General features: G+C 46.2%; 2 protein-coding genes across 3 annotated transcripts in view; both read right to left on the bottom strand.

Moving 5' to 3' along the window:
* The window catches only part of rapgef6 (Rap guanine nucleotide exchange factor (GEF) 6), a 181,957-nt gene that overhangs the window by 12,256 nt on the left and 143,795 nt on the right, over positions 1 to 25,906 (bottom strand). The window contains exons 18-27 of one of the 2 annotated variants that reach the window (XM_029699779.1): positions 25,311 to 25,471; positions 22,239 to 22,253; positions 19,775 to 20,015; positions 17,693 to 17,801; positions 15,823 to 16,106; positions 13,031 to 13,242; positions 9,429 to 9,552; positions 3,140 to 3,163; positions 2,101 to 2,321; positions 1,144 to 1,320 (exon numbers count right to left, since the gene is read on the bottom strand). In XM_029699779.1, coding sequence (XP_029555639.1) covers positions 1,144 to 1,320; positions 2,101 to 2,321; positions 3,140 to 3,163; positions 9,429 to 9,552; positions 13,031 to 13,242; positions 15,823 to 16,106; positions 17,693 to 17,801; positions 19,775 to 20,015; positions 22,239 to 22,253; positions 25,311 to 25,471 — 1,568 coding nt within the window. The remainder of the gene's footprint in view (positions 1 to 1,143; positions 1,321 to 2,100; positions 2,322 to 3,139; positions 3,164 to 9,428; positions 9,553 to 13,030; positions 13,243 to 15,822; positions 16,107 to 17,692; positions 17,802 to 19,774; positions 20,016 to 22,238; positions 22,254 to 25,310; positions 25,472 to 25,906) is intronic. The other variant, XM_029699778.1, reaches the window with a different exon arrangement.
* LOC115154017 (histone-lysine N-methyltransferase 2D-like) lies at positions 3,493 to 4,525 on the bottom strand. The gene is made up of 2 exons (XM_029699781.1): positions 4,245 to 4,525; positions 3,493 to 4,168 (listed from the first exon to the last, which is right to left on the bottom strand). Exons 1-2 carry the CDS (start codon positions 4,461 to 4,463, stop codon positions 3,515 to 3,517), a joined length of 873 nt encoding a protein of 290 aa, XP_029555641.1. The 5' UTR covers positions 4,464 to 4,525; the 3' UTR covers positions 3,493 to 3,514.

The raw sequence follows: 25,906 nt of genomic DNA, 5'->3' as shown, positions 1-25,906 counted from the left end.
ATGTATATGTATTCTTCAGCAGGGGGACCTTGCGGGCACTGCAGGATTTCAGTCCTTCACGGCGTAGTGTGTTACCAATTGTTTTCTTGGTGACTATGGTCCCAGCTGCCTTGAGATCATTGACAAGATCCTCCCGTGTAGTTCTGGGCTGATTCCTCACCATTCTCATGATCATTGCAACTCCACGAGGTGAGATATTGCATGGAGCCCCAGGCTGAGGGATATTGACAGTTCTTTTGGGTTTCTTCCATTTGCGAATAATCGTCCCAAATGTTGTCACCTTCTCACTAAGCTGCTTGGCGATGGTCTTGTAGCCCATTCCAGCCTTGTGTAGGTCTACAATCTTGTCCCTGACATCCTTGGAGAGCTCTTTGGTCTTGGCCATGGTGGAGAGTTTGGAATCTGATTGATTGCTTCTGTGGACAGGTGTCTTTTATACAGGTAACAAGCTGCGGTTAGGAGCACTCCCTTTAAGAGTGTGCTCCTAATCTCAGCTCGTTACCTGTATAAAAGACACCTGGGAGCCAGAAATCTTTCTGATTGAGAGGGGGTCAAATACTTATTTCCCTCATTAAAATGCAAATCAATTTATAACATTTTTGATGTGTTTATCTCGATATTTTTGTTGTTATTCTGTCTCTCACTGTTCAAATAAACCTAACATTAAAATAATAGACTGATCATTTCTTTGTCAGTGGGCAAACATACAAAATCAGCAGGGGATTAAATACTTTCCCCCCCACTGTACACTGTTAGAGAGGAAACCATACAGTGGGTACATACGCCATTATTTTACTACAGAATATTATCAATTCGGCCATGGCTCCCTGGTAAAATAGTTATTCTGACCTCAAAATAAACTTTTGGGATAAATAAAGGTCACCTAAAAAATATAAATAAATCACCCACAAGACATCACAATATTGCCTTTAACATTGACTCACTATAAAATCACTAATATGCAACATGATCAACATTGACTAACAGGTACTGTTGTCAAACTCTATTGTCTTTGAATTGTATAGCACATCTTCTGATGCTATTTCTACCCAGAGGATCTTCCAACCGGGATTTCTGGAAATCTTGTGAAAGTTAATGGGTAATTTCCAACCCTAGAAGATAGTAACATTTCCAGTGACTCACTGTGTGCGGTGTGAATGTCCTTGGCGGTGCTCTTCTTCCGTAGCGGGTAGAGGGGTACCTGGACCTGGAGCACCTGAGACACGCGGTTCTGGGTCTTCCCCCCGTGCAGCGGCGAGCGCAGCGACACGGGAGACATGTCCGACTTGTTGTACCGTCGCTCACTCAAGTTCTTGGACACTGTAGTCATCGAAACAAGAAATATTTAATTTGGAACCAGGCACTGCAAGATTATTATGTTCCTGTGCAGAAAGACAGTAATCACAGAAACATCAGCACTATGGCCTGACCAGTTACTCCAGAGGGTTAGTGTGTAAACACAGTAAACACAAAGACGAAAAAGAGGAAGCTAAGACAACAAGGTGGTCTCAGAGAGGAAATGGAAATGTCTGACAAATTTATAGTAAGATTAATGAAATGGGTATATTTGTACAGCCTCTTGCTAAATATATTTATTTTAATTTGTGGGAATATGAATAATATTGATTCATTTTTAAACAAGGAGTAACTCCTCTTCTCTCAGTAGGGCAATGCAGAATGTGAAATATACTGCCCACTAGGTGGCAGTGTAAGGCAAGATAAAGACACAGTCAAGTGAAAAAAACTTCATTCCAAGTGAATCCCATTTGTCAGGGTCAATTTTGTCCCATATTGTCAGGTGTTGTAATACTTGGTGTGATTATAAGTATTATACCAGGGTTGGGGTCAAATCGAATTGAAGTCAGTCAATTCAGGAAGTAAACTGACGTTCCAATTCAATAATTGAAAAAAAGGCCATCAATTTTCAATGAACTCTCAATGAAGATCTTTTTTAAAGATATTATATTTATTTTCAAAATGTCATTTTTATTTTAAATTCAAATCACTTGAATTGAGTCTCTTCAATTTAAATAGACCCTGTGTTATACATTGTTGCATTTGGCCACCAAAATGGTAGTTACGGTGTTGACTCAGACTCACAGGTGCTATAGGTAGGCTCACACTGTAGAGACATGGTCTGATGTTTCTCCTCGTCCGTCTCCACCGCCAGGTTGGACAGGTACTGCTTGACCTTACGGGCCATCTGAGCGTCCTCGTACAGCTTCTTAGCGTTGAGCAGCGAGCTGCGACGCACACGCTTCTTATGGGCCCCGCCCTGTACGTCTAACATGTTGGAGTTGGTGCTGCCCTGACTCAGAGACCTGGATGGAGGAGAGAAGAAGTGGATGGAGTGAGGAATGGAGGGAGCAAGGGAGAGAAGTATGGGGAGACATTAAACAGGGAGGGAGACCGGTCAGTTGTTCAGGACTTCAGTGGAGACATTAAACAGGGAGGGAGACCGGTCAGTTATTCAGGACGTCAGTGGAGACATTAAACAGGGAGGGAGACCGGTCAGTTATTCAGGACTTCAGTGGAGACATTAAACAGGGAGGGAGACTGGTCAGTTATTCAGGACTTCAGTGGAGACATTAAACAGGGAGGGAGACCGGTCAGTTATTCAGGACTTCAGTGGAGACATTAAACAGGGAGGGAGACCGGTCAGTTATTCAGAACTTCAGTAGAGACATTAAAACAGAGAGGGAGACACCAAACAGACATGCTCTACAGGTTATGATCATGCAGTCTCTCAAAACTATTACCTTCCTGTCAAACTGTCACTGTAACACACGCTCAGGACATTCAGAGAGCACTTTGATGGGAAGGTCACTTAACATGATTCTGAATACAGTGCATTAGAGCATAGCAGGTTCTAACACAACCATGCAACAAGGATGCCCCTCGCTGATGCACCATGCTAAAACAAATGGGTAAATGAAACATAACATTCTCTTTGAGAGTCAAAAATGGTTAGAACATTAAATTAATCTGGGTAAAATGGCAGGATGCACACACAATGCAAAACAGACTCGTCTGATCCAATGGTGATCTTTTGGATAGGATGGATTGGCGAATGAAATGGTTAGGGACCGATCGACACACGAAAGGGGCATGCGGTTTGGACTATTACCAGGGGACTTACCCTAAACTCTTCCACCTCTTCTTCCTGCAAGCAAGACCCAATGACATTGAAACAGTAGTCAAGGAAGGTCAGAGGCACCGCCACCACTGAAGGAGGTGGCCGAGGATGGGGACACACAGAATCTCTCCCGAGTCCCTATATCAACTGTGTGTGTGTGTGTGTGTGTGTGTGTGTGTGTGTGTGTGTGTGTGTGTGTGTGTGCCAAATGAAATGTGGTGGAGGATTGTGTGCTTTAACTAAAGTCAGTATCTGTTTAAATAGTTCTACTAAAGGTATAACTCATTGAATCCACCTTCTGTTGTTACATCATCTACAGCAGCAGTGAGACATGGGAGAGAAGGGTGTGTTGATCATTTCTGTTTTGAGAGTGAATGTTTAGGGGAACACCGGTGCTGCTTGGTGTGGAGGGAGCCTGAAGGGCGCAGTGGTGCTGCTTGGAGTGGAGGGAGCCTGAAGGGAGCAGTGGTGCTGCTTGGTGTGGAGGGAGCAGTGGTGCTGCTTGGTGTGGAGGGAGCAGTGGTGCTGCTTGGTGTGGAGGGAGCAGTGGTGCTGCTTGGTGTGGAGGGAGCAGTGGTGCTGCTTGGTGTGGAGGGAGCAGTGGTGCTGCTTGATGTGGAGGGAGCAGTGGTGCTGCTTGGTGTGGAGGGAGCAGTGATGCTGCTTGGTGTGGAGGGAGCAGTGGTGCTGCTTGGTGTGGAGGGAGCCTGAAGGGAGCAGTGGTGCTGCTTGGTGTGGAGGGAGCAGTGGTGCTGCTTGGTGTGGAGGGAGCAGTGGTGCTGCTTGGTGTGGAGGGAACAGTGGTGCTGCTTGGTGTGGAGGGAGCAGTGATGCTGCTTGGTGTGGAGGGAGCCTGAAGGGAGCAGTGGTGTTGCTTGGTGTGGAGGGAGCCTGAAGGGAGCAGTGGTGCTGCTTGGTGTGGAGGGAGCCTGAAGGGAACAGTGGTGCTGCTTGGTGTGGAGGAAGCAGTGGTGCTGCTTGATGTGGAGGGAGCCTGAAGGGAGCAGTGGTGCTGCTTGGTGTGGAGGAAGCCTGAAGGGAACAGTATTGCTGCTTGGTGTGGAGGAAGCAGTGGTGCTGCTTGGTGTGGAGGGAGCCTGAAGGGAACAGTGGTGCTGCTTGGTGTGGAGGGAGCCTGAAGGGAACAGTGGTGCTGCTTGGTGTGGAGGGAGCCTGAAGGGAACAGTGGTGCTGCTTGGTGTGGAGGGAGCCTGAAGGCAACAGTGGTGCTGCTTGGTAGGGAGGGAGCAGTGGTGCTGCTTGGTGTGGAGGGAGCAGTGGTGCTGCTTGGTGTGGAGGAAGCCTGAAGGGAACAGTGGTGCTGCATGGTGTCAAATCAAACTTTATTTGTAACATGAGCCGAAAACAACAGGTGCAGACCTTACCGTGAAATGCTTACTTACAAGCCCTTAACCAACAATGCAGTTCAAGAAAGAGATGATATATTTACCAAATTAACTAAAGTAAAAAAATAATAAAAAGTAACACAATAAAATAACAATAACGAGTCAATATATAGCGGGTACCGGCACCGAGTCAATGTGCGGGGGTACAGGTTAGTTGAGGTAATTTGTACATGGAGGTAGGGGTAAAGTGTGGCAGTAGTGAGAACAGTCTATGACACGGGTGACTGGAATCTTTGACAATTTTTGGGGCTTTCCTCTGACACCGCCTACTATATACAGTTGAAGTCGGAAGTTTACATACACCTTAGCCAAATACATTTAAACTCAGTTTTTCACAATTCCTGACATTTAATCCTAGTAAAAATTCCCTGTGTTAGGTCAGTTAGGATCACCACTTTATTTTAAGAATGTGAAATGTCAGAATAATAATAGAGAGAATGATTTATTTCAGCTTTTATTTCATCACATTCCCAGTGGGTCAGAAGTTTACATACACTCAATTAGCATTTGGTAGCATTGCCTTTAAATTGTTTAACTCGGGTCAATCGTTTTGGGTAGCCTTCCACAAGCTTCCCACAATAAGTTGGGTGAATTTTGGCCCATTCCTCCTGACAGAGCTGGTGTAACTGAGTCAGGTTTGTAGGCCTCCTTGCTCACACATGCTTTCAGTTCTGCCCACAAATGTTCTATAGGATTGAGGTCAGGGCCAGGGTATTGGCCACTCTAATACCTTGACTTTGTTGTCCTTAAGCCATTTTGCCACAACTTTGGAAGTATGCTTGGGGTCATTGTCCATTTGGAAGACCCATTTGCGACCAAGCTTTAACTTCCTGACTGATGTCCTGAGATGTTGCTTCAATATATCCACATAATTTTCCTACCTCATGATACCATCTATTTTGTGAAGTGCACCAGTCCCTCCTGCAGCAAAGCACCCCCACAACATGATGCTGCCACCCCGTGCTTCACGGTTGGGATGGTGTTCTTCGGCTTGCAAGCACCCTTTTTCCTCCAAACATAACGATGTTGGAGCAGTAGCTTCTTCCTTGCTGAGCGGCCTTTCAGGTTATGTCGATATAGGACTCGTTTTACTGTGGATAAAGGTACTTTTGTACTTGTTTCTTCCAGCATCTTCACAAGGTCCTTTGCAGTTGTTCTGGGATTGATTTGCACTTTTCGCACCAAAGTACATTCATCTCTAGGAGACGCGTCTCCTTCCTGAGCAGTATGATGGCTGAGTGGTCCCATGGTGTTTATACTTGCGTACTATTGTTTGTACAGATGAACGATGTACCTTCAGGCGTTTGGAAATTGCTCCCAAGGATGAACCAGACTTGTGGAGGTCTTGGCTGATTTCTCTAGATTTTCCCATGATGTCAAGCAAAGACGCACTGAGTTTGAAGGTAGGCCTTGAAATACATCCACAGGTACACCTCCAATTGACTCAAATTATGTCAATTAACCTAACAGAAGCTTCTAAAGCCATGACATAATTTTCGGTAATTTTCCAAGTTGTTTAAAGGCACAGTCAACTTCGTGTATGTAAACTTCTGACCCACTGGAATTGTGATAGAGTGAATTATAATTGAAATAATCTGTCTGTAAACAATTGTTGGAAAAATTAGCAGATGTCCTAACTGACTTGCCAAAACAGTTTGTTAACAAGAAATTTGTGGAGTGGTTGAAAAATGAGTTTTAATGACTCCAACCTAAGTGTATGTAAACTTCCGACTTCAACTGTAGGTCCTGGATGTCAGGAAGCTTGGCCCCAGTGATGTACACACTACCCTCTGTAGCGCCTTACGATCAGAGGCCGAGAAGTTGCCATACCAGGCGGTGATGCAACCGGTCAGGATGCTCTCGATGGTGCAGCTGTAGAACCTTTTGAGGATCTAGGGACCCATGCCAAATCTTTTCAGTCTCCTGAGGGGGAAAAGGTTTTGTCGTGCCCTCTTCACGACTGTCTTGGTGTGTTTGGACCATGATAGTTCATTGGTGATATTGACATCAAGGAACTTGAAACTCTCAACCTGCTCCACTACAGCCCCGTCGATGTTAATGGGGGCCTGCTCAGCCCACCTTTTCCTGTAGTCCACGATCAGCTCCTTTGTCTTGCTGACATTGTGGGAGAGGTTGTTGTCCTGGCACCACACTGCCAGGTCTCTGACTTCCTCCCTATAGGCGGTCTCATCGTTGTTGGTAAATCAGGACTATCACTTAATGATGATGTTGGAGTCGTGCATGGCCATGCAGTCATGGGTGAACAGGGAGTACAGAGGAACACTAAGCACGCGCCCCTGATGGGCCCCAGTGTTGAGGATCAGCATGGCAGACATGTTGTTGCCTACCCTTACCCGCTGGGGGCGGCCTGTCAGGAAGTCCAGGATCCAGTAGCAGAGGGAGATGTTTAGTCCCAGGGACCTTAGCACAGTGATGAGTTCTGTGAGCACTACCGTGTTAAACGCTGCGCTGTAGTCAATGAACAGCATTCTCACACAGGTGTTCCTTTTGTCCAGGTGGGAAAGGGTAGTGTGGAGTGTGATAGAGTTTGCATCATTTGTGGATCTGTTGTGGCGGTATGTGAATTGGAGTGGGTCTAGGGTATCTGGGATAATGCTGTTGTAAGCCATGACCAGCCTTTCAAAGCACTTCATGGCTAGCGACCGGAGTGCTACGAGGTGGCAATTATTTAGGCAGGTTACCTTTGCTTCCTTGGGCACAGGGACTATGACGGTCTGCTTGAAACATGTAGGTATTACAGACTCGGTCAGGGAGAGGTTGGAAATGTCAGTGAAGACACTTGCTAGTTGGTCTGCACATGCTTTGAGTACACGTCCTGGTAATCTGTCTGGCCCCGCGGCTTTGTGAATGTTGACCTGTTTAATGTTCTTGCTCACATCGGCTACCGAGAGCGTTATCACACAGTTGTCTGGAACAGCTGGTACTCTCATGCATGCTTCAGTGTTGCTTCCCTTGAAACGATCATAAAAAGGCATTTAGCTCATCTGGTAGGTTACGTCACTGGGCAGCTCGCGATTGGGTTTCCCTTTGTAGTCCGTAATAGTTTTCAAGCCCTGCCACATCCGACGAGTGTCAGAGCTGGTGTAGTAGGATTCAATCTTAATCCTGTATTGACGCTTTGTCTGTTTGATGGTTCGTCTTGAGGGCATAGCGGGATTTCTTTTAAGCGTCCGGATTAGTGTCCCGCTCCTTGAAAGCGGCAGCTCTAGCCTTTAGCTCGATGCGGATGTTGCCTGTAATCCATGGCTTCTGGTTGGGATATGTTTGTATGGTGACTGTGGGGACGACATCGTCGATGCACTTATTGCACTTATGAAGTCGATGACTGAGGTGGTATACTCCTCAATGCCATTGGATGAATCCTGGAACATATTCCAGTCTGTGCTAGCAAAACAGTCCTGTAGCTTAGCATCCGCGTCATCTGACCACCTCCGTATTGAGCGAGTCACTAGTACTTCCTGCTTTAGTTTTTGCTTGTAAGCAGGAATGAGGAGGATAGAATTATGGTCAGATTTGCCAAATGGAGGGCGAGGGAGAGCTTTGTATGAGTCTCTGTGTGTGGAGTAAAGGTGATCTAGAGTTTGTTTACCCCTCTGGTTGCATGTGACATGCTGGTAGAAATGAGGTAAAACGGATTTAAGTTTGCCTGCATTAAAGTCCCCGGCCACTAGGAGTGCCGCTTCTAGATGAGCATTTTCTTTTTTACTTATGGACTTATACAGCTGGTTGAGTGCGGTCTTAGTGCCAGCATCAGTGTGGTGGTGGTAAATAGATGGCAACGAATAATATAGATGAGAACTCTTGGTAGATAGTGTGGTCTACAGCTTATAAGGTACTCTACCTCAGGCGAGCAATACCTCGAGACTTGTTTAATATTAGACATCGCGCACCAGCTGTTATTGACAAATACACCCCTCCACCCCTCGTCTTACCAGACGTAGCTTCTCTGTCCTGCCGATGGATGGAAAATCCCGCCAGCTCCTTATTATCCATGTCGTCGTTCAGCCACGATAGTTTTAATGTCCCGTTGGTAGAATAGTCTTGATCGTATATCATCCATTTGTTTTCCAATGATTGCACGATGGCCAATAGAATGGATGGCAGTGGAGGTTTACTCACTCGCCTAAGAATTCTCAGAAGGCAGACCGACCTCCGCCCCCTTTTTCTCTGTCTTTTCTTCACGCAAATGATGGGGATATGGGCCCATTTCAGAGAAAGCAGTATATCCTTCGCGTCGGACTCGTTAAAGAAAAAATCTTTGTCCAGTTCAAGGTGAGTAATCGCTGTTCTGATGTCCAGAAGTTATTTTCGGTCATAAGAGACGGAATCAGCAACACTATGTGCAAAATACGTTCAAAAATAAGTTAAACAACGCGAAAAAACGAACAAAGTAGCACAATTGGTTAGGAGCCCATAAAACAGTGGCCATCCCCTCCGGCGCTATTCTAGATTGTGGAGGGAGTCTGAAGGGAGCAGTGGTGCTGCTTGGTGCGGACGAAGTCTGAACAGGGCAGGCATGCACCGTCTGACAAGCTGGACTTTAGGACACCATATGGGGGCAGAGAGAGTAGACAGATGTCACCTCAAACCACTGATGATCAGATATTATGCCATCCCCCTAATGGGTAAAGGTATAGTGCGATAGTTTGGCAATTAAGCCCGTTATCTACTTACCATGAACTCTTGCTCTATGCCTTCAAGGTTCGGATTGGGGGAGGGCCTATATTCATAAAGCGTCTCAGAGTAGGAGTGCTGGTCTAGGATCAGGTCAACAGAGTCCATGTAAACTATTTCAATAGGATTTAAAAGGCAAAACAGAACCGAAGTCTGTGGTTAAGTATAGGGCCAAGGGAGAGAGTACCCACCTCTGTCTAAACATGAGAGCTGGGTCCATGTTGGCGGAGGTCATACGGACCACGTGACGGATCTCCTTAGCAATCATCCTTAGCTTTTCAAAATTCACCAGGCCGTCTACGTAAGAGTCATTACCTGTGGGGGAAACAGTCAGTTATTGAGCTTTTCTTTAACCTCAATAGAGGGGCAATCAAGGATTGATTTTAAACAACAGCGTTCACCCCCACCACTAAATTTGGTAAATCTGGGGGATAGGGCTGGAGATATGTAACCACTCAACAGGTCAACTCTCAAACAATGATTTCTTCAACCTGTTTAATTGGGCTGAATTTAAGAGGCGAGCGCTGGTTTCTGACCTACAAGGGAGTGTGTCACTTACTGTGGAGCTGTTGTGTTCTCACAGCTTTTCACTTTAGATGGGAGCAACTGATTTACTTCTCACATCATTATCCAGAGACTACACCCCTGCTAGTAGCATTTGATTACAATGGGTTCCCCTGCTAGTACCATGTGATTCCCATGGGTTCCCCTGTGCTAGTACCATGTGATTCCCATGGGTTCCACTGTGCTAGTACCATGTGATTCCCATGGGTTCCCCCTGCTAGTACCATGTGATTCCCATGGGTTCCCCTGCTAGTACCATGTGATTCCCATGGGTTCCCCTGCTAGTACCATGTGATTCCCATGGGTTCCCCCCTGCTAGTACCATGTGATTCCCATGGGTTCCCCTGCTAGTACCATGTGATTCCCATGGGATCCCCTGCTAGTACCATGTGATTCCCATGGGTTCCCCTGTGCTAGTACCATGTGATTCCCATGGGTTCCCCTGTGCTAGTACCATGTGATTCCCATGGGTTCCCCTGCTAGTACCATGTGATTCCCATGGGATCCCCTGTGCTAGTACCATGTGATTCCCATGGGTTCCCCTGTGCTAGTACCATGTGATTCCCATGGGTTCCCCTGTGCTAGTACCATGTGATTCCCATGGGTTCCCCTGTGCTAGTACCATGTGATTCCCATGGGTCCCCCTGCTAGTACCATGTGATTCCCATGGGTTCCCCTGTGCTAGTACCATGTGATTCCCATGGGTTCCCCTGTGCTAGTACCATGTGATTCCCATGGGTTCCCCTGCTAGTACCATGTGATTCCCATGGGTTCCCCTTTGCTAGTACCATATGATTCCCATGGGTTCCCCTGTGCTAGTACCATGTGATTCCCATGTGTTCCCCTGCTAGTACCATATGATTCCCATGGGTTCCCCCTGCTAGTACCATGTGATTCCCATGGGTTCCCCTGTGCTAGTACCATGTGATTCCCATGGGTTCCCCTGTGCTAGTACCATGTGATTCCCATGGGTTCCCCTGCTAGTACCATGTGATTCCCATGGGTTCCCCTGTGCTAGTACCATGTGATTCCCATGGGTTCCCCTGTGCTAGTACCATGTGATTCCCATGGGTTCCCCTGCTAGTACCATGTGATTCCCATGGGTTCCCCTGCTAGTACCATGTGATTCCCATGGGATCCCCTGCTAGTACCATGTGATTCCCATGGGTTCCCCTGTGCTAGTACCATGTGATTCCCATGGGTTCCCCTGTGCTAGTACCATGTGATTCCCATGGGTTCCCCTGCTAGTACCATGTGATTCCCATGGGATCCCCTGTGCTAGTACCATGTGATTCCCATGGGTTCCCCTGTGCTAGTACCATGTGATTCCCATGGGTTCCCCTGTGCTAGTACCATGTGATTCCCATGGGTTCCCCTGTGCTAGTACCATGTGATTCCCATGGGTCCCCCTGCTAGTACCATGTGATTCCCATGGGTTCCCCTGTGCTAGTACCATGTGATTCCCATGGGTTCCCCTGTGCTAGTACCATGTGATTCCCATGGGTTCCCCTGCTAGTACCATGTGATTCCCATGGGTTCCCCTTTGCTAGTACCATATGATTCCCATGGGTTCCCCTGTGCTAGTACCATGTGATTCCCATGTGTTCCCCTGCTAGTACCATATGATTCCCATGGGTTCCCCCTGCTAGTACCATGTGATTCCCATGGGTTCCCCCGTGCTAGTACCATGTGATTCCCATGGGTTCCCCTGTGCTAGTACCATGTGATTCCCATGGGTTCCCCTGTGCTAGTACCATGTGATTCCCATGGGTTCCCCTGTGCTAGTACCATGTGATTACAATGATCAGTTTCCTGTTTTAGTACTATACCATTTTTGGACTTTTTACTTTGTATAATCAAGAAACTTCCGTGTCTGTTCTAACTTGTTCTTATTATGGGATGGCAGAAAGGGAAACAGAAGGAGGTAGATAAGAGAAGTAAAACCTCTTGAGCAAGCTTGAGAGTGACCACTGTTTCAGTTGAGCTTGGGGAAGTGGAAAGCCCAGGCCCATATGGAATCCGAGCAGACACAACTTGTCAATGACCTCTACATGGTATGAAAGCATGTTCCATCCCTTTCCACTCATAGACCCTGACATCCTGTAAACACATTTTTTTTAAATGTAGATTTTGTTACTAATAAGCTTCTAAATTGGAACTTTGTGGCTGTACAGTAACATGCTACACATGACATCAGAGCTCAGGCTCTGTGCTTCACAGCGCTGTATGGGGTTTGACTGACAGCCGTTATAAACTTGAGCACAGAGTACCACAAGATGCTGCCCCCATCCCTGCCGCTAAATTGGGTTACTTTTGCACATGTTGTTGTCTGAGATGGAAATACTATAAATTGGGGAAGAGTCAATGTGTTTTGAAAGACGAGACGTTGAGGATTGTAATAAATACCTCTGATGTCATACAAGCAAACCACACACCCAAGTCCAAATGTGCACTTGTCATTTCCAGTATCAAAAGCACCTTACAGTTGAGTCATAAAGGTGCATTGACATTAGGAACTGTGTGTAGCCATTTGGAAACAGCAGCTAGACCTCTCACTCAAACCCTTGTCATCCTTTTTTCTTATCTTGCACGTACTCCAAAATGTCAATGAATATTCTTATCATGTTACTGAACGTTTCCAGAGTATTTTCAGATTTCGTTATTGACAAATGCTGTGAAAAGCACAGTAAACGTAAAATTCACATGAAATCAACAGTGTAATTTGGATTCAGTCGTGTGTCAGTTGTGTCCTCACCTTTGGTCTGAAAACATTCTCTCCAGTGGTCTCTTTCAATAGCGATGGTCATGCATATGCTTTTTATAGTTCTTCTGTTAGAAACATTACAATTTGGCCCTATCCATATAGACCAATTTTGATGAGCGTGAGGGGTTAAACAGTAAGTCTGGAATGCTAATGGTAGTGGCTAATGGACATAAGAATAGTCCTTTGTCTGATGAGTGCCTGAGTTAGGCATAATGTACATTATATAGTCTAGTACAGCACAACGAGTATACTGGTCTAACATTCTTAACAGAAAACACAAATTCAACATGATGACGTTTTCATCAAAACAATGACCATAATCATTGTTACAGTGCTCTCTTGCTAAATAGATGTTATCTTAACCAGATAAAGCTGTATAAATAAAGGTTTAATCAATTAATCAGATATGTTTACAATGGACAAGAGGAAGACATTTTAGGCGGGCACTGAGAAAGGCCTCCATACCCTCATGTAGGAAGGTGAGGTCCTTCTTGACGACAGGGAACAGGGGGATGATGGGAGGCTGCATGCTCTGGCTGCTCAGGACATTGCGGTACTTGGCCATGTTCCTGGATGGGTCAAAGATGTCCTGCAGGTCCTGGAACAGCTTATCGTACTTACTGGGCAGCTTCTCCCACGACGACCTGAGCCGAGCTATTGGAGCCAGATTCAGACCACTGTAGGGGTGGAGACGAGGGTCAGAGTTCAGGGGTTAGGGTTCAGATTATTATGGCAGAAAAATTAAAACACTAGGCCACTCTTGAACGTTTGAAACTAGATAGAAAGTGTGTTGATAATGGACCTCTAAGTTCTCAAATAACTGCAGTTTTTCTGGCCCGCAAATTGCTTTGGACAAACAAACCGGTTTGTAAAAAAATCTGTGCTGCCCTCTGCTGAATTTTGAAATCATAACGTGGCCCTGGAGACAAAATGATTGGCCCCCGAACTCCCCCGGGCTAGCTGGACAGATAACCACTCCACTGTCAAGCCCAGCACCCAGACACAACATGCACACTGTACAGAGACGCATTTCATGGAATAGAGAAGTGAAAGCTGAAAGCAATGGGCACCACTTCGGGGAATGTACATTATCATAATTAAGGAGTATTTTTGGTTGAGTGTTCACACATTCACTCACAACAAAACATGCAATCCAAAAACCATAATTCTTCAGTGTTTGTTTTCTCATTTCCTCAATGAAGCCCTGTAGAGATGCTAATTATGACTTGCGTTTCCTCCTCCTCCCTCCCCCCTCCCCTGGCAGCACTGCTCTAGAATGAGTCCCCTCATTGTTCTCTGCTCTGAAGTGGAATCTCCAGCCAGCCAGTCAGCCAGCCAGCCAGCGTAATGACTGATCTACAGTGGGATTGAGAATGACTCATTACACATTGGAGGACCTACAATAGGGAACACACACAGCTCCCTGAGGATTGATGGCACAACAGGACAATAGAAGCTCAATATAGCAATACAAAGCCGAACCATAGAAGGCTGAGTTAACAAAATAACAAACCATAAATGTAATAATTGTACATTTTGACAAGCAATAAGTAGAAGGAATATATATTTTGATTGTGGGCACACTGCTGGAATGAACTGCTTGAATGGAACCAGATTGAGACTAGAACAGGGAGTGTGGGACAGGTCTCCTGGGTTCTAGCCAGGCAAACCCTACAGTGGTCTGAATGTTGGTAGGCCGTCACTGTAAATAAGAATTTGTTCTTAACCTGTCTGGGCTAGGGGGCAGTATTGAGAATTTTGGAAAAATATGTTCCCATTTTTAACTGCCTCCTACACCAACTCAGAAGCTAGAATATGCATATTATTGTTCAGGTTTGGATAGAAAACACTCTGAATTTTCTAAAACTGTTTGAATGGTGTCTGTGAGTATAACAGAACTCCTATGGCAGGCAAAAACCTGACAAGGTTTCAAGCAGGAAGTACCCTGTCTGACAAGGAGTCGTGCGTCTTACCTCTTTTTATTGAAAAGTAAGGATCTTAGCTGTAACGTGACAATTCCCAGGGCTCCGATAGGCTCTCAGAGCCCGCGAAAACCCTGAAGGTTTACGAGGGAGCCTCAGGTTGAAACAGATTATCGCCTTTTGTAAGTGGCTGCTCGGAGGACCTTTCAATGATGCGCGTGCATGAGTCGCTTCTGAGGAGAAATTTTATTCGGCTGTTTAGGCTAATGCATACTCCCGGTCGGAATATTATCACTTCTCTACGACATAAATGGCATAAAAATTGGTTTTAAACAGCGGTTGACATGCTTCGAAGTACGGTAATGGAATATTTAGACATTTTTGACAAGCCAACGCGCCATGCGCGGGACCGTGAAAAAGCATTCTAGAACTCACGAACAAAACGTCGCTGTTTGGATATAACGATGGATTATTTGGGACCAAACCAACATTTGTTATTGAAGTAGAAGTCCTGGCAGTGTATTCTGATGAAGAACAAGCAAGGTAAGAACATTTTTCTTATAGGAAATTTGATTTTGGTGGAGGCTGACCTGGGTGGGTATCTAAATAGCTAGCCCTGTAATGCCGGGCTATGTACTTAGATTATTGCAAAATGTGCTTCATCCGAAAAGCTATTTTAAAATCGGACATATCGAGTGCATAGAGGGGTAATGTATCTATAATTCTTAAAATAATTGTTATGCTTTTTGTGAACGTTTATCGTGAGTAATTTAGCAAACTGTTAGTAAATTCAACGGAAGTTTGCGGTGGTTATGCTTTTTCTGAACGTCACATGCTAATGTAAAAAGCTGGTTTTTGATATAAATATGAACTTGATTGAACAGACATGCATGTATTGTATAACACAATGTCCTAGGTGTGTCATCTGATGAAGATCATCAAAGGTTAGTGCTGCATTTAGCTGTGGTTTGGGTTTATGTGACATGATATGCTAGCTTGAAAAATGGGTGTCAGATTTTTTCTGGCTGGGCACTCTGCTGACATAATCTAATGTTTTGCTTTCGTTGTAAAGCCTTTTTGAAATCGGACAGTGGGGTTAGATTAACGAGATTCTTGTCTTTAAATAGCTGTGAAATAGTCATATGTTTGAGAAATTGAAGTTATAGTATTTCTAACGATTCAAAAATCGCGCCACTGGAATTCCAGTAGCTGTTACGTAGGTGGGACGAAATCGTCCCACATACCCCAGACAGGTTTTAACTGACCTCCCTAGTTAAATAAAATAAACAAAAACACATCTGCTGGTAGCAACAATGGAAGCAAGGATAAACCCACCTGATGATGGCGAACATAGAGTTGAAGTTCTTGCACTCTCTACAGTGCAGGGCGATCTTAATGAAGTGTTTGATGGTCTTCATCCTCTTCATGGTGTTGGGCTCTCTCAGGATCTCCGTGGCGACCCAGAAGGTCTCCTGGTTGATGACTTCCTCAAACTGCTTAAGGTGTGTCTGTTGGAGCCCCCCCGAGGAGTCCAGCAGCTTGAAGAGGTCGTCTACGTACTGAGTGGACTCGATGTTACGGAACAGCTCAAAGTCCCTCATGGAGAGCTGGGCGGCCACCTGAAGAACAACAAGAACTTCATTAATATACTGCTCAAAAAAATAAAGGGAACACTTAAACAACACATCCTAGATCTGAATGAAAGAAATAATCTTATTAAATACTTTTTTCTTTACATAGTTGAATGTGCTGACAACAAAATCACACAAAAAGAATCAATGGAAATCCAATTTATCAACCCATGGAGGTCTGGATTTGGAGTCACACTCACAATTAAAGTGGAAAACCACACTACAGGCTGATCCAACTTTGATGTAATGTCCATAAAACAAGTCAAAATGAGGCTCAGTAGTGTGTGTGGCGTGCCTGTATGACCTCCCTACAACGCCTGGGCATGCTCCTGATGAGGTGGCGCATGGTCTCCTGAGGGATCTCCTCCCAGACCTGGACTAAAGCATCCGCCAACTCCTGGACAGTCTGTGGTGCAACGTGGCGTTGGTGGATGGAGCGAGACATGATGTCCCAGATGTGCTCAATTGGATTCAGGTCTGGGCCAGTCCATTGCATCAATGCCTTCCTCTTGCAGGAACTGCTGACACACTCCAGCCACATGAGGTCTAGCATTGTCTTGCATTAGGAGGAACCCAGGGCCAACCGCACCAGCATATGGTCTCACAAGGGGTCTGAGGATCTCATCTCGGTACCTAATGGCAGTCAGGCTACCTCTGGCGAGCACATGGAGGGCTGTGCGGCCCCCCAAAGAAATGCCACCCCACACCATGACTGACCCACCGCCAAACCGGTCATGCTGGAGGATGTTACAGGCAGCAGAACGTTCTCCACGGCGTCTCCAGACTCTGTCACGTCTATCACGTGCTCAGTGTGAACCTGCTTTCATCTGTGAAGAGCACAGGGCGCCAGTGGCGAATTTGCCAATCTAGGTGTTCTCTGGCAAATGCCAAACGTCCTGCACGGTGTTGGGCTGTAAGCACAACCCCCACCTGTGGACGTCGGGCCCTCATGGAGTCTGTTTCTGACCGTTTGAGCAGACACATGCGCATTTGTGGCCTGCTGGAGGTCATTTTGCAGGGCTCTGGCAGTGCTCCTCCTGCTCCTCCTTGCACAAAGGCGGAGGTAGCGGTCCTACTGCTGGGTTGTTGCATTCCTACGGCCTCCTTCACATCTCCTGATGTACTGGCCTGTCTCCTGGTAGCGCCTCCATGCTCTGGACACTACGCTGACAGACACAGCAAACCTTCTTGCCACAGCTCGCATTGATGTGCCATCCTGAATGAGCTGCACTACCTGAGCCACTTGTGTGGGTTGTAGACTCCGTCTCATGCTACCACTAGAGTGAAAGCACCGCCAGCATTCAAAAGTGACCAAAACATCACCACCTGCAGAACCACTCCTTTATTGGGGGTGTCTTGCTAATTGCCTATAATTTCCACCTGTTGTCTATTCCATTTGCACAACAGCATGTGAAATTTATTGTCAATCAGTGTTGCTTCCTAAGTGGACAGTTTGATTTCACAGAAGTGTGATTGACTTGGAGTTACATTGTGTTGTTTAAGTGTTCCCTTTATTTTTTTGAGCAGTGTACATACAGAGAGGAATGGTTGTAGTTCTGTAGACATACACACACCTCCACGGTGCTGAGCTGCAGCAGGGTGATGTGACTCTCCTTCAGCAGCTCCTGGGCGTCATCGTCTGAACACAACGTCTCCGTCTCCATGTTGTTCTTCAGGTAGTACCTGGGGACGGGGACACCAGATATTAGGGGTTAGTCGTGTGCTGAGGATAATACCAAACAGACATCAGAAAACATTGTGTTGATTACAAAGCAGATAACATTTAATGACAAATGAGTCATTATTAAATTCATCATTACAAAATGTATAACCAAAATACCACCATTCATTGTAGGTATTGTGTGTATATTATGTAAACTCCCTGGTCAACACCAACAGGGCAGCAGCAGCATTAAAACGCTGGCCAGAGTGGTCCTGGCCCCAACAGTGGTGAGACATTTTAGCCATACATTTCTCCCTGGGTGGGTGAGACATTTGGCCATACATTTCTCCCTGGGTGGGCGAGACATTTTGCCCATACATTTCTCCCTGGGTGGGCGAGACATTTGGGCCATACATTTCTCCCTGGGTGGACGAGACATTTGGGCCATACATTTCTCCCTGGGTGGGTGAGTGGGCGAGACATTTGGGCCATACATTTCTCCCTGGGTGGGTGAGACATTTTGGCCTGATGCCCTTTTCTGGGAGAGCGTCCAAGAGCAGCACATTGAACTAGTGGTGTTTAATGGAGCTATAATGTGTCTATAGCCCTGCCAATGCCTTCAGGAATGGGATAAGTGATGGGTAGAGGGGGCTGTGGTTCTGCTGGCTGGATCCTCTGTGCCCCTGGAAGGAGAGCGGGCTGGGGCCCTGCTGGCTGGATCCTCTGGGCCCCTGGGAGGAGAGCGGGCTGGGGCCCTGCTGGCTGGATCCTCTGGGCCCCTGGGAGGAGAGAGGGCTGGGGCTGGAGCTGAGGCAGGACCTAGGGCTAGCTCTGGCTGGGGAGACTGTCCTGGCTTGATGGCTATATGGGCTTGACAGGGGGGACTGAGTGAGGACTGGATGGTTTCTGTTGGCTAAGCTTGTGTATCTCTAACCCAGTCACATTTTTTATTTATTTAACCTTTATTTAACTAGGCAAGTCAGTTAAGAACAAATTCTTATTTACAATGACGGCCTACCAGGGGAAACAGTGGGTTAAGTGCCTTGTTCAGGAGCAGAACAACAGATTAATTTATTTTTTACTTTGTCAGCTCGGGGATTCGATCCAGCAACCTTTCGGTTACTGGCCCAACGCTCTAACCACTAGGCAGCCTGCCTCCTCAATCCATATCAACTGGTCCTTTGTAGTTCAGTTGGTAGAGCATGGCACTTGTAACGCCAGAGTAGTGTGTTGGATTCCCGGGACTACCCATATGTAAAATGTATGCAGCATGACTAAGTCGGGTAAGAGTCTGCGAAAAGGCATATACACTGAGTGGACAAAACATTAAGAACACCTGCTTTTTCCATGACAGACTGACCAGGTGAATCCAGGTGAAAGCTATGATCCCTTATTGATGTCACTTGTTAAATCCACTTCAATCAGTATAGATGAAGGGGAGTAAACAGGTTAAAAAAGGATTTGCAAGCCTTGAGACAACTGAGACATGGACTGTGTATGTGTACCATTCAGAGGGTGAATGGGCAAGACAAAAGATTGAAGTGACGTTGAACGAGGTATGGTAGTAGGTGACAGCCGTTGTGTCAAGAAGAAGTTTTTCATGCTCAACAGTTTGTGTGCATTTTCTGCTTCCATTGTCTAGCCTAACGCTGCTCTATTTTGGCTGCCACCTGGCGCCAAAAGAGGAGCGGGCGGGGGGGAACGGAGAGGAGTGGGGGGGGGGGCGGAGAGGAGCATTTTAGCTGAGGCGCTCTGAGAGGGAAGGAAGAAGAGGAGGGGTAGGAAGGAATTAGGGGAGATGGGGAGGCTATGCTGTCCCTCCCTGTCTCACTACAACTAACCCATTTTCAGACCTGAGGGGAACCAAGGTGGAAGAAGTTGCACCAAACCACTGATTCAGGATCAGATCATCTTCTCCCATTTTCTATCCCCCTAATGGTTGATCGTTAGGATTGGGGTGGGATAATCTGATCCTAGATCTGTATTTTCTTACCTGCCATTGAGCTGGATGCGGTCAGCCAGCTTAGAGAGCTGGTCAGGTAGCCTGCGTTGTTTGAGGACGCCCTCGGGACTGACAGACACCTCACAGAGGGAGTAGGTCTCCTGGGCTGCGATAAGGCCAAACTCATTAACTGTGTGACTGACCACGTCCTTGGCCGTGGTGTCCTTACTGATGATAATGTAACAGCTCTGCTGGTCAGCCTTGAACACCCGGATCACCTGGTCTGGAATATCTAACAGGTGGAGGAGAAGAACAGGATGGAAGAGTTATGGATGGAATACCAGAACACAAACGATTCCTCTATATTGTGCACTACTTTAGACCAGACCCACAGAGCGCTGGTGAAAAGTAGTGGTGCCATCTGTGACAGACATCTTTATTCGGCAGTATATGTAGAAGATGTCCAATACATAAACAGAAGCATCAAATTAAATGCATTCAAAACAAGAAAAAAGTTAACCATAAAAATGTTGCAGACGATGTATCTAAATCAGGGGAGCCCAATAGAGACTGTGGGCAATGGTGCCCTGAGGACACAAATGTCCTCTATACAACAACTTCAAGATAAAGAGAAACTAGAAGACAGCTATAAATACACGACATCAAGTTATAATAATCAACTGAAACAATTGCACACTTCAGTGAAATCATTTAAGAGAGTTTTAAAAACTGTCCTATCGGCACCAGGGAACCCAGGTGGAATTTGGTTCATAAAGTATTCCCTGTGGCGCGTTAAAACTAAAGGTGGATTTACAAAACTTCAAGAGTTAACCAACCCTGCGAACGGGTCTGATATGTGTTTTTCTATTTCAACAGGGAAATGAGGTATGTTGGAAGCTTGTGGAACAGAGCTTTGTAAACAAGAAGGGAGTAATGAAGTGATCTAAGGGACTTTAGTGAGGTCCAGCCATAGTCAAGAACTAGCAGGAAAGTTGACTGCACAATCTGCTTCCTGCTGTTCAAGGAGAGGCAAGATCTATTTCTAAAAAAGAAACCCACTTTAAATCTTAGCTCTTTTAACTAGCTCATCAGTATATTTTTTTACCGTTAGATCTTTATCAGTCCAAATGACCAGAAGTAAGCAAACAACCCTTGTGGTTAAAAGATATGCATGTAAGATGCATTTCCCAGTATGTCAAAGGGAACAAGAACTTCATACTTGCTCTGCTTGCACACAAAAGTGGTTGTGGTCCATTACACACACATCAGCAGGGTAAAACAATGAGGCATGGATAGTGGAGGACGAGAAGTGGTATGAGAAGAGGGGAGGAGGTGAAGGCTGGAATAAAGGCATCCCATCAGCAGTAGATAGTGTTTATGGCTGTCTGGGAGCAGTCATGCAGGGAGTCTAATGACAGAAAGACAGACATCACTTCAAGAGGTAAACATAAAGAAAAGGTGGAACGGTCCTAGATGACAGATGTAGATTGAAGCGTGCTCAATGGGCTGTAGCTATGTGCTCCTTAGAGGTGTTTCCCCTCACACTGGCTGGGCACATAACTAGAACCCTCATCACTATTACAGCAGCCAGATTAGCAGAAACACACCGATAATGCTGCTGCAGATGTCTAAGTATTATATTGCAGTGTAAAGCCGTGCCATTACCAATCATTTTCAACCTACTCAAACTAAAAGTGGAGTTGAGATCAAAATAAGGCTCATTTAGCCATGATTTGTCCTTGAGTTTTTGAACAACTGTAACCGACTTCCATTTCCTGCAATATAGTATGACTGTATGATGAAAAAAAGATTTTTAAAAAAAAACTGAATTTTTATACAAAATGGTGTCGCAGCCAAGGTGCATCTCTTACATCATTTGGGGAGAACCCTCAATCATTTATTGTCCTATCATATGTAATCATTATCTTTACCCCCCACCTGACAGGACTAATACACACCGAACCAGATGAGAGCGATCCCTGTGCCTCTCTGGTCAGGTGATTAACCCATCATTGATGGAGTCATGAGAGAGACGGAGTATAAACAGGGAAAGCCTCCTGGCTCTCTGGTTCCTACTAACCCAGTGCCCCCCAGGCCTGTGTCCCGCTCACCGTCACAGATCCACTAGATGTAAATCCCAGCAGCAACAGTAGACAGGGGCACAGCACCACAGCTAGAAGAGAGTGCAGGGCAAGGTACTTCAACATGAAGCTAGGGCTCCTTTAACAAACACACTCAGCCATCTCTAAGAATAGGTCCCAATTAACTGAACTACGTTTGACCAGGTCTCATAAGGTTCTTTTTAAAAGTAGAGCACTATGTAGGGAACCGGGTGCCATTTGGGACGAAGCCGGAGAATACCACACAGAGTCCAACTTAGACTGAGGTTCAGGACATACGACACAGAGAGAGACGCAACTCAAAAGCTCATAAAAGAAGGAAAAATGTGAGGGGAAACTAGGAATAGTAAACCAAACAAAATGATTCCATTCCAAGAAACCACATAGATACTTACAGTGTAAGCCCACGGCTGGGGAAGCAGAGAGAAGAAAAGGAAGAGCGAGAGAGAGAGAGAGAACGGTGGTTGGAAATATAAAACAGAGGATTATAATGGTAGCTTTTTCCTGTGCGTCGTTGTGGGAGAAGTCAGCGGGGCAGAAGGACTTGTGTCATGGCTTTCACTAAAGCATCTGTTTACAATCAGATCAGTGTACTGGAGAGAGGGAGGGAGGGCACAGTGAGTGTGTGAAAACACAGGGCGGAGATCTAAGTCTGCCACAGTGACTCTAGGCTTTATGCACACACAGTACAAACACGGGGGTCCCCAGGCAAGCCTTCTTACACCCTACCAAAGGCCTAGAAGAATAACACCTTAACGCCAAACTCCAGTTTCACTGATCCCATCTCAATCTAATTTGAAGCCAGGCTTTGGAAGGGTTCACTTCTCTCTGAACATCCCCTCTACCTATCCGTTACTCACAGTGGTCGGTGGAGAACAGAAGCACACTATTAGAAGATGATTCATATCTCAGTTGGCTTGGAGGAAAAGGAACAAATCTAATTTTATAGGTCACATACACATGGTTAGCAGATGTTATTGTGAGTGTAGTGAAATGCTTGTGCTTCTAGTTCCGACAGTGCAGCAATATCAACAAGTAATCTAACAATTCCATAACAACTACCTAATACACACTCATCTAAGTAAAGGGATGGAATAAGAATATATACATATAAATACGCAATGACCGAGCGGCATAGACGAGATGCAATAGATGGTATAAAATACAGTATATACATCTGGGATGAGCAGCGCAAGATATGTAAACATCATTATTAATCTCTGAAGTTTATATCTCCCTCTCTAACTTTCAGCATCAGCTGTCAGAGCAGTTTACCGATCACTGTACCTGTTTCCACAGCCAATCTGTATATAACACAACAATCACCATATTGTTATTTACCCTCTTGCACCCCAGTATCTCTACTTGCACATCATCATCTGCACATCTATAACTCCAGTGTTAATGCTAAATTGTAATTATTTTTGCCTCTATGGCCTATTTATTGCCTACCTCCCTACATCTGCACACACTGTACATAGATGTTTCTATGGTGTTATCGACTGTATGTTTAATTATGTGTAACTGTGTTGTTGTTTTTGTTGCACTGCTTTGCTTTATATTGGCCAGGTCACAGTTGTAAATGAGAACTCAACTGGCCTACCTGGTTAAATAAAGTTTTTTTATTTTTTTATTTATACAATTAAAGTAGCATTAATAAAGTGAGTAGTTATCCATTTGTTAGAGTGACCAATGATGTCTGTATGTAGGCAGCAGCCTCTGTGTTAGTGAAGGCTGTTTAACAGTCTGATGGCCTTGAGATTGAGAAATAGCTTCTGTCTCTCGGTCCCAGCGTTGATGCACCTGTACTGACCTCGCCTTCTGGATGGTAGCGGAGTGAACAGGCAGTGGCTCAGGTGGTTGTTGTCCTTGATGAGCTTTTTGGCCTTCCTGTGACATTGGGTGCTGTAGGTGTCCTGGAGGGCAGGTAGTTTGCCCCTGGTGATGCGTTGTGCAGAACGCACCACCCTCTGGAGAGCCCTGCGATTGAGGGCGGTGCAGTTGCCGTACCAGGCGGTGATACAACCCGACAGGATGCTCTCGATTCCGCATCTGTAAAAGTTTGTGAGGGTTTTTGGTGACAAGCCACATTCCTTCAGTCTCCTGAGGTTGAAGAGGCACTTTTGCGCCTTCTTCATCACACTGTCTGTGTGGGTGGACCATTTCAGTTTGTCTGTGATGTGTACGCAGAGGAACTTGAAACTTGCAACCTTCTCCACTGCTGTCCCGGCGATGTGGATGGGCGGGGGGGGGTTGCTCCCTCTGCTGTTTCCTGAAGTCCACAATCATCTCCTTTGTTTTGTTGACGTTGAGTGAGGTTGTTTTCCTGACACCACACTCCGAGTGCCCTCACCTCCTCCCTGTAGGCTGTCTCGTCGTTGTTGGCAATCAAGGCTACTACTGTTGTGTCATTTGCAAACTTGATGATTGAGTTGGCCATGCAGTCAAGGGTGAACAGGGAGTACAGGAGGGGGCTGAGCATGCACCCTTGTGGAGCCCAAATGCTGAGGATCAGCGAAGTGGAGATGTTGTTTCCTACCTTCACCACCTGGGGGCGGCGCATCAGGAAGTCCAGGACCCAATCAGGGGGGGGGGGGGGCAGGAGGGGGAAGGAGGATGAGGAGGAAGAGGAGAAGGATCTGGGGGGAGCAGGAGAAGATGGGGAAGAAGGAAAAGAGGGGGAGAAGGAGAATGAGGAGGAGAGAAGAGGGGGCAGTGATGTATTGGGTCTGCAGACTGGAGAGTGGGCCCTCTGGCCGCATTGAATTGCAAATGGTCGAAGAGCATAAATCAAAACCATACTCTCCCCTCCACTCTACCCCCTCTCCCTGGGGAGGCCGCTTAGTTAATTCATGAATTATGGGGTCTGAAATCTGTCCGGGGCAAAACTGACTTTAATTGTTCAGGGTTTAATCCCTTTCATATGGCTCTAAATTCTATTTAATGTCCAAGCTCTTGAAATGGAAAGGGTTGAGAGACAGAGAGGAGAAGCAGACCACCTGTGTGTGTGAAGGGCTCATATGACTCATTCTGTGATTAACATGAGGGACTGAGTTTCTCCACTGGCCAAGCAGGAAGCACTTTCTATCTCTGAGAGAAGTGTTGCTCCATGAGTAATGACTGCTGTATTCCCACTGCACAGCTCCAGTGTTATGCCTACATAAACCAGTCTGAGGCCATACACTTGAAAAATGAACAATATAAGTGTTTATGTAAAGTGTGCCGATGTTCAATTGTTAATTGACTCAGTGTAGTTGTGAGCTGTGGTCACTACCCAAACCATGATCACAAGGCATATTGGAGATGGTCTGGTGAACATGACAGTGGTGACATACTGCCCATCGGACTGCCCATCGGACTGCCCATCGGACTGCCCATCGGACTGCCCATCGGACTGCCCATCGGACTGCCCATCGGACTGCCCATCGGACTGCCCTGGTAGTGATGAGTGCTTGTGTGTCTCTCACCTGCTGTGTTGGAGAAGTCCAGCACACTGGTGGCTGGCTGTAGCAGATCAGGACTGCTGGATGACATGCTGCTGCCAGGGATGGGCATGATGGCCACGCTGTGCCTGCACTGCTTAGTGCCCACGATGCTGTCATCCTGAGACTGGCCCACGCCGCCATCACTGTGGCAGACAGAGAGAGAGAGGGGTTTAGACTGGGTAACACTCATGTTCAAGGTTTGGATTAAGGAACGCCTGGCACCAGAGCCTAATATGGATCTGCCTGGCCCTATTCAATCTCACTGCATGTGTGGGGCTACCGAGTGGCGCAGCGGTCTAAGGCACCACGTCTCAGTGGTTGAGGCGTCACTACAGACACCCTGGTTCGAATCCAGGCTGTATCACAACCGACCGTGATTGGGAGTCCCATAGGGCGGCGCACAATTGGCCCAGTGCCGTCCGGGTTTGGCCGGTGTAGGTCGTCATGGCAATAAGAAGGTAGGGGTGGTATAGAGAAAATAGCCCTATTTGGTAAAAGACCAAGTCCATATTATGGCAAGAACAGCTCAAATAAGCAAAGAGAAACATGAGAGACATGAAGGTCAGTCAATGCAGAAA

This window comes from Salmo trutta, chromosome 19, assembly GCF_901001165.1.
Source record: "Salmo trutta chromosome 19, fSalTru1.1, whole genome shotgun sequence".
In the NCBI taxonomy this organism is placed as follows: Eukaryota; Metazoa; Chordata; class Actinopteri; order Salmoniformes; family Salmonidae; genus Salmo; species Salmo trutta.
The sequence above is the reverse complement of the archived record's forward strand: the minus strand, read 5'-3'. Positions and strand labels throughout refer to the sequence as shown.